The sequence below is a fragment of the Lacerta agilis genome, chromosome 8, assembly GCF_009819535.1.
Source record: "Lacerta agilis isolate rLacAgi1 chromosome 8, rLacAgi1.pri, whole genome shotgun sequence".
In the NCBI taxonomy this organism is placed as follows: domain Eukaryota; kingdom Metazoa; phylum Chordata; class Lepidosauria; order Squamata; family Lacertidae; genus Lacerta; species Lacerta agilis.
In genome coordinates this window covers 14,774,273-14,783,252 of record NC_046319.1, presented here as the reverse complement: position 1 = coordinate 14,783,252, position 8,980 = coordinate 14,774,273, and the positions used below count along the sequence as shown (strand labels likewise).

Below are 8,980 nucleotides of genomic sequence, written 5' to 3'. Positions count from 1 at the left end.
TTACTCATGGCAGTAATTCCCTAGTTTTAGCTTTGTGCTATGTTAAGACATCTCTCCTTTTGTCTCTCCTGAATCTGGTCATGGTGGGAAACCACAAGCCACCATAGAAAATTTCCCACAATCTTCATGGCATAGGCATTCGTCCAGGACACTGTGGGAAATTTAAAATGGCCGCATGGTGGTGTAATCCAAGGAAGACTCCACAACAAATGGTCCTGCTGTGGCAATGGCATCTCACCAGCCGGCTGAGGGTACCAGGTCCTCTTCTCTAGGTCTGCCTCCAGCACATAACTATTTGAAAAATGCTCCAGTCGCCACCTTGCTGTATTTAAAACAAACACAGGAAACCTGTGGCCCTCCAGATATGGTTGGACTAAAACTCCCTCATCAATATTTATTGGTAATTAGGAAATTTATTGAGAGTTTTGCAACAAAAGGCTACTGGAGCAATAAAGTAAAATGCAAAATGCAAAGGATTGCCAACTCAATAAACTAACAGTAAAACCATTCTAGAGTACTATTATATGGTTATTATTCCATAAAATGGCTGGGTTGCTTTTAAGCACTAGCTATCCTGCCTGGCCTGACCAGAGCTGAAGGCTAGCTAGATAATCCGATACATAGTGATGCTTACCGTAATTCACATTTAAGGTGCAGAGACTGGCTCTATGAGCAAATGTGGCACAGCCTACCTTCTTACTTACAACCAATGGAGGGTGGCTCTGGCTGCCACTGGCTCTGCCGGTCTCCCTGTTTCTGACCAAGCAGTCCCAATGGGTACCAGCTACTGCATCTTAGTGAGAAAAGGGAAATTTGGGTGGGTTTGAAGAGTTTTATGACTCCTTCCCCAAGCCACTTCCTTCATGCACACGGCTCCAATCCTTTGGGGTTTCTCCTTGAATGAGAATATTTCTCAGTGTGCCCTTCTTCTCTCAGCCCCAAATGAAGGCATCTTCTGTCATGCCAGAACAATACATTTCAAAAACGTATTAGGACAAAAGCTTTTGCCTGACATGGACAAAAATTGATTGGGGTGGTGACAGTGGCATTATCTTGTATCCGTTTCCCAGAAGTGGAGAGAAAAGAATGAAGCAGCAGCCCAAGGCAGGGAAATGGCATTTACATTTAGATGAAGGTGTTTTCTGCAATGGATGAATTCTAGTCACTTGGCATCATGTTCAGCAGAGCAAAGGGAGGACAAGGATTGGGGTGTGTGGCAGAGCAAATTACCCAGAAGAGGGAAGAGAACAGGAGACAGGATCGGACACAAGTCCACACAGGGTCATGGCAAGTCCATTCAACATTTGGGTACCCGGGGCTGAAAACCTGAATCACCTCCAGGTTAATTAAGGTGGCAACGTGATCTTTTTATTATAACATTACAGTATAATACCCTGCCCTCCTGCCATGATGGATCCTGAAGTGGCATTCATGGGATTCTTAAGGGCCACCTTTCAGAGCTGCTTTGATAGGGGTTTGCTAGTTTCTTCCTCTATCCCAATCCATTTTCCTTTTGTGCCTTGTCTTTTTAGACTGTAAACCTGAGTGCAGGTAGTGTCTTTTTCATAATGATTTGTAAGCTCCTCTGAGATCTCTCTCTCTGCCAAAGAGCAGGATTATAAATAAATAAATATTTGCATTTCCTGGATAAGCAGCAAAAATCTAATTTAAAAGAAACCAATGCAGAGCAAAAACAATGGCATGAAGGGTTTTAGGGCTCTGGTGCTTAACTAGGGTTGCCATATTTCAAAAAGTAAAATTCCTGAGCTTTTTCAAGGAAACCACCAAAATTGTTCAGCTTTTTTGGGGAACCCCCCCCCCAAATCCTGACGCAGGGCAAGCCTAGCTTAACTGATCAATTTGTTAAATATTTAATTTACTAAAAAGTGTACTAGATGCTTATAAAATGGCAGACGGCAAGCACTATCTAAACATTAGTTTTTCCCCTTTCTCTCTCCCTTTCTCTGTCTCACACAATCACATGCACAGCAGAGGGAAATGACTATTCTATCATGACACCTGCTACAAGATTCACAGGCATAATCAAAACCCCCAAAAGAGCCTGGGACAGCCATTAACTCTCAGACTAACCTACCTTGCAGGGTGGCTGTGAAGGAAAACACAGGATTAACTCCATGCACACCCAACCATCTTGACACCTTAAAGGCGGGACAGGATGCAAATGTGTTACTTAAGAAGAAACGTAACTGAAAAGCCTGTCCCAACCACGGCATATGGCAATAGTACACCTTACATGGGCAAATGTCCAAAGGGGCTGTGCTGCCTGAAATAGGACCCACCTCGTTTTGTTACCTTGTTGTAGGATGGTCTTTGTGCAGCTAAAAGGAAACAGATGAGAAGATCCTTAGGATGAAGCCAAGCTGCTCTGGGTGTTGCTTCCGACGAGGTTCATGGTTAGTGACCCCACCCCAACCTCATGCCCCATTAAAACATGCATGCCACACTTTCCAAACAAAATCAAAACTGCCGTAGTGTAGCTTGGTTTTTATTTATGTCCACAAATATTTCAAAAAAATTACAAAATACTCAAATGGAGAGAACACAGAAGTCACGATTTCTGGGTTTTCTACTCTGTTTTACACTGTGTTATCCCATGGTAAACCTACTCATATATACACTAAGCCTCAAGATATATATATATAAATGTAGCTGTCAGAATGTATATTCTGCTTTTAAACGGTGCAGTGAAACTAGCTCAAACCAGGACGACACAGAACAAGAGACGGTTTGATTTTGAAAAAATAAAGTAAAATCACACACGCACGCACACACAAAAAGCAAAATAAAATAAAATGGATTTTTGAAGTTCAAAGCAAAAAATAAAATCTTGCTTTAAAAAAGTTTTTTTTTCTGAAAAGGTAACTGTAAAAAGTTGGGAGATTCTAACAGAGCATGGTGGTCTTGGGAGTGTCGGAGCAAATAACACTGTAGCTAATCATTTAGATCTGAGGACAAAGAACCTCTGGGCTCCCCCACCACTGTGGAATGATTCAAAGTTAACGCAAGCATAAAAAAGAAACCCAAAAGGTCAAGAGCTTATGGGGAAGCACAATGAACTGCATGTAAACTGCGGAGGGAAAGGCGTATTTAACTGGTACTTTTTGTCTGTCTTTCCTAGATTGGTGAGTTGCAGATGTTTTGGACTATAACTCCCATCAGCCCACTGGGTGTGGCTGATGAGAGTTGTAGTCCAAAATACCAGGAGAGCACCAAGTCGGAGGAGGATGGTCTACAACATCCATGCGAAGTGTCTCCTGAAGGTACTGAAATTTCAGTTCCGCCAGGGGACCATGGAGAGAGGATTATTGCCACCCTCACCAATACGGCTGGTTCTGTTTTCAGTGAGAGTTGATGACAGTTAAAAACTAGATTATGCTTGCTGCAAGGAGGTGTCTTCAAAAAGACAAGGCAAGACAGAGGAGGACTGATAATAAGCAGCTGGGGATGTCCTGCCTGTTAAGACAGATCTTTATGTGAAGTTTATTCCATTCCAGATGACAGTGTTAAAGCATTGAGATGCCAGCTAGGCTTTTAAGCAATGACTCTGTCTTGTTAGCCTGCATCTTGCTGGACATTTAGCACCATGAATTTAGAGTTTCCTGATGCTCAGTTCAGTGCTTCAGCTCTTGGCGGTTCAGAAACTGACCTGAGAAGAGGTGACCGGGACAATTCTGAGGACACCCCATGTGGCTTGTGTGACCAAAATATGGTCCGCAGTTAGGAAAGGGCTAACCTCAGAACCACCTGGAGGGGCTGTAAGGCAGGTGGATGGCTTAATAACCACCAGCTATTTGCCACTGCACAGAGACAAGAGGAGTGGACTGCCAGTAAGGAAACGAATGGGAAAGAAGGATGGTTTAGGATGAAGGAGCAGGAGTCAGGGAGCAGGGGGAAAGCTCCGCTCTCTGGACCAAGGTAGGAGGAACCCAAATTTCTGTTAGGCTGGATTAAAATTCCACCTGCCATATGTGCTGTTTAAGAGACTGCTGAACAATTAGCTACAGGGTTATCTGATCAGGCCCAATGGACTCCTATAGGGGACCACCACAAATAACAGTCCTCACAGCAAATGAAGCAGCCTTCCAAAAGGAACAAGAACCAGGAAATGTTATTATGAATGCAACTAACAGCCCTGCAGATTCCTGCACCAATCCAACTCTCTCTCTTTTTTTAAAAAAAAGTGTAACTAAACTAGCAATTGGAAGGGAATAAAAAATAGGATTCATACAGTTGTCATGTGCTTGCGACACTGACAGCTTCTGACAGCTTCTGGTCAACCCCACTTTAAGCCTTCTGAGTTTCCCTGCCTCGTGCATTGGAGAGTGTGAATATTTTTTTTTTCACAAAAGAAGGATAACTCCTAAGGTACTGCAAACAGCAGGCAAGAAAAAGGCTGCCCGAGGCACATTTATTGAGTCTTATTCTCACTCCACCGTATCCCAAAAGAGCATTCAAGATGAGGATTTTTTGGGGGAAGAAGTTTACTCTGCTGCCATGGACTGGGGGTGGGGGGGGGGAGAGTGAGACTGCCCTGGTCAATTGTGCCCTTGAGGTAAGACCAGGTGCAAATCCCCTTCTGTGCCTAGCGTAAGCAAAGCACACACACAAAAACAACACAAACCTGCTAATACTGGACCGATTAAAAACAAAGCCCAGGAGCGCAAAGGCGGCTTCCAGCTTTTAAGAGTGAAATTTAACCTTTGTGTTCATGGGGTCAATTTTGAAAACGCACAGCTCTGAAGCAGCCCCTTTGCCTATCGCTTTTCTTTCAAAATGTGTAACTGTCAGGGATGGGAAGTTTCGATTCAGCACTATTCAAATAAGTTTTATAACATATATATAGATATAACTTTCGGGGAAATGGTTTGCATGTAAACTTCCATGCTATCTAAAGGACAGTGTGCCCCATATCAGCAGCTCTCATGACTGGTGTGGGGCTCCGATGCTGGCAGGGGAGGTTGACAGTGCGCAAGTGAACTCCCAGGCACACAGTGGGCATGCATGGCACACATCCTGAGACGGACAAGAAAGGAGAAGTTCCTCCTTGAATTGAACTCCTTGTGGGGCTTGTAGCCAAAAAAACGTCACCGCATTATTGTTGTCTTAATTGGTAGACTGTGTGTGTTGTGTGTGTGTGCCTGCATTTATAGGACACAGTTTCAGTTTAATGCTATGTTTGTGGACAAAAGGGGAGACCTGGGGTAGCCTGACATTTCAAGAGCCCATTTCTTGAAAACTGCTACCTTTCCAATTTCTGCTTCAAAAAAACTCTTGCGCTGGTGGAAAACATGACGGCTTTTCGACAGAACCAGTGCAGGAATATGCGGTCTTGTTTACCGGCTAAGGAACCGAGTTATGTCAAAAACAGACCTACGAGAATGAAAAGCGATTTAGGATGTTCATGGAACAAATGAATTAAATTAAAAAGAACAGCACACACGCACACACACAAAAAGAAAAGAGTTGTGTGTTCTTGGTTTTGTTTTTTTTATAGAAAAAAAACATATTATCCCTGCAACTCCCTTTAATGCTCATGTTGCTACCAAACCGTCAAGTCAAGCTCTCGACCATTTTGAAATTACTGACCCCTCCCCTCTATGTCATCTTCCCTTTAATTAAAGGGATAATTATATATATTCCTCTTATATTAAAAAATCAACTCTGTATTCTTGTTAACATCAGATAAGAAGTAACGGTTTTGTGATGTTACTGAAGAGAGAGAACAAGAGGAAGAGAGAGGAGGAGATAGATGGAAGGAAGGAAGGAAGGAAGGAAGGAAGGAAGGAAGGAAGGAAAGAGAAAGAAAGATATCAGGAGTTTGTGGAGTTTATTATAATTTTTTTAAAACCCTAACCCAAAAAAATTATTTACAGACTTAAAAAGCCATGCTGCAAAGCTCTCTTTAAAATTATGAAGTTTTCCTACAATGTATTAAAATAAAAGTAGATTTTTTTTCTTTTAAAATTCTTGTTATAGCACTTGGATTTTCAGAGGGTGTTATGCCACCTACTTGCCATTCTTGTTTTTGCTTTTTGTTTTTTTAAAGTGTGTGTATATATATATATATATTTATATATTTATATATAAATTGAGTGTATTTCTTTGTATGCACAGTGGCTTGCATTAAGTTGTGAACCTGATTCTAGCACCTACTCAAAATGAAAAAAAATGAAAAAACGAACCCAACCCACCCCCTCAAACAACCCCCCCAAGAATGCCCAAGGAATTTCCTCTGAATACTTCCATCCAGTTCGGGGGGGGGGGGGGTTGTTTCTCTCTCAACAGGCTTCTTAACAGGTTTTATCATGCAAGGAGACTCCTGAAACTGGTCTTGGAAAAATCTTCTCTACAAATGAATTCTATAATATATGTGCTGATTTTAAAAGTCTCTATAGGTTGGGCTTCCTTATTTGTTTTTTTCCTCCTTTTTCATTTTAAATAGAGAAAGGTAGCTTTAAAAGATAAAATTCTCTTGTTTTTCGCAGTGTGTGTGTGTGTGTGTGTGTGTGTGTGGATAAACACATTCCATTTCTTCCCAAGGACTGGGATCTTCTGCAGCCAGAATTACAAATAAATAATTTATTACAACTGCTTGTCACTTTCTTTCTTCAGTCGGCTATAAGAGAAGAAGAAAAGGAAAAGGAAAATAATTCAGTTGCTTTTTTGGGTTGGGAACTTTTCCCTCCAGCTTCTGCAGTCTCTCCCCTCACACAATGCAGAAGAGCTCTCTGCCAAGAACAGACAAATGTGGTAGTGAAGTAGACCTCCGTGTACCACCGATTTCTCTCCCTCTCTCTCACACACACATCCTGTCCCATAAGAAGAAAAGGGGTATGTGACAGGCTTTGGGGAAATCCCTCTTCCTACTGAACACTGAGCAGGGAGGAGTTATGCGTCCATCCACATGTTTTCCCAGGGACTCAGGGATTTTCAGCTAGGACTTCATGTTTGAAGTGAACATCCAGCCCTTTGAGTTATGTGTCTTTGCGTTCATGCGCTCAAAAATAGCAGCATGTGACATGAAGCTCTGTGGCCAGCAGGCAAGAAGGGAGCCTCTGGATTGGCTGGGCCTGGAATAAGAAATACCAGGAGCCTGGCCTCCTGCAATTACCAGTTCCCCAAGCAATACCTTCATGCTCCACTTCAAGGACCCAAGCCTTCAAAACCTTAGGGAGAAGGTTGCTGCGTTGGCCTTCCAAATCTGACCAGTAATGGCCCTGACAATCTCTTTCTGTGGTTTCTCATCCTGGAGCTGACACCACTGAGCACCTGTTGAGGCCCCCACCCTTAGTAGAGCCCACCCAGGCAACCCTTGGAGCCTCCTGGTCCTGTGGCTGCTGTCTGTTCAAATGCCTTCTGTGAGCATCCAAGCAGTGACCAGAGTGAGGAGATGAAGCACCTCCCTCTGCTTGCCGTGTACTTTCCCTCTCTAGGCAGCTGTACAGACAGAGTACAGAGCAGCAGACAGTGGGCATCTTGCCTGAGGACCCTCCAGCCAACATCACCATTAGTCAGGGATGATGGGAATTGTAGTCCAGCAACGTTTGGGAGGGCTACACATCCCCTGTGCCTAATTTATGGTATGCTGTTTTTCAGGCGCACCTCACAAAACGGTTCACCAAAGACAGTTGCAAAATTAAGCTCAATTAAGAAGAAAATGTGATACAAGGGGACTACCACTCCTTTCTTCTCCCCTCCTCCCTCAGGGCAAGGTGGTTGCCCACTTGGGCGGTATACAAATTCAATAAATAATATCAGTAACAAAAAAAATAGAGGAGGAATTGGCCAAGAGGCAGTATGCATGCTAAGGGGAGTTTGCCCCAGAGAACTTCTTCCTCCGCTGACAGCATGGGCCCACCCTTACCTGTAATAGTCTTCTTGGCTGGGGAGGTGGCCCCCGTGCATGTGGGGGTGACCATGCAGCCACTGCTGCTCCATGGCTAGTCTCTGAAGCTCTGCTGACTGAGCATGCATGGCCTGTAACTGGTGGGCTGCTGACATGGGAGGAGGGATGCCGCCAGGGAGGTCACGTGGGTAGGGGGTACCTGGGGAGAGAGAAAAAGAGAAAAGGTTGTTGCACACAAGTTTGGATTGGCAAAGGTAACCGCAAACTGGGATAACAGTGACTGAGCAGATGGGTTGCACCCAATGCTAGTCCTACACTATACTATGCTGAAATCACTGGAGATGACTTGTGTGGGTCCACCCTGAGTAGGATTTACTTGGATGCGACCCAACTGTGGGATGCCGTCCACATAGGAAAGGGCCTGATCCCTGGTACGAAGAGTCTTTGAATGAGTCTCCCCCAGTTAACAGCCTTAATTTCATAAGTAAGTCCAGAGACAGCTGGGATACCAGGATAAATGCATTAAATCACTGGTGGTGGCCAGTACCCTATAAAAACCTAAACTAAGTGCATTTGTCTATTAAAGACAATTAGCAATAATATCCACATTGTGTACAGAAGCAGGGTACCTCTGGACAACAGGTGCTGAACAGCATCCCTGCAAAGCGGGGTGGTGGTGGGGCAAGTGCTCTGGCTGGGAGCACCCGGAGGAATCTGACTGGCTGCCATTCAAAACAGGATAGCTCTTAGGTCTTGTATTTTTCATCGGCATCCATCTTCCCCAACTTGCCGCCCTCCAGATCTTGCTGTCAGACTCCAAGCCCCACCGGTCCCAAGCGGCATGGCCAATGGCCAGGGATGATGGGGGTCGCAGTCCAACAACCTCTGGAGGGCATAGGTTGGGCAACAATGGCTTCCCAAGGGCTGATATTGCATACTTACCAAAGACTGGGTGCCGGAGCATTTCGTGTTCGTGGGGCGGTTGCCCTAGCAACGGGTTTGGGATAGTGCCGGGAGGATAAGGGAAGCGCGCCAAATGGGGCCCGGCTGCCAAGGGGTCCACGAGGGGATGGACAGGTCCTGCCGAGCCTGCAAAAGGGAAAGGTTGGGGGC

General features: G+C 44.5%; 1 protein-coding gene across 14 annotated transcripts in view; it reads right to left on the bottom strand.

Moving 5' to 3' along the window:
- Positions 1 to 6,442: 6,442 nt before the first annotated feature.
- RERE (arginine-glutamic acid dipeptide repeats) overlaps positions 6,443 to 8,980 on the bottom strand; it is a 342,723-nt gene continuing 340,185 nt past the window's right edge. For all 14 annotated transcript variants that reach the window (XM_033156259.1, XM_033156258.1, XM_033156263.1 and 11 more), the window contains 3 exons: positions 8,810 to 8,956; positions 7,886 to 8,066; positions 6,443 to 6,637 (listed from right to left, as the gene is read on the bottom strand). In XM_033156259.1, coding sequence (XP_033012150.1) covers positions 6,604 to 6,637; positions 7,886 to 8,066; positions 8,810 to 8,956 — 362 coding nt within the window. In that variant the 3' untranslated portion in view covers positions 6,443 to 6,603. The remainder of the gene's footprint in view (positions 6,638 to 7,885; positions 8,067 to 8,809; positions 8,957 to 8,980) is intronic.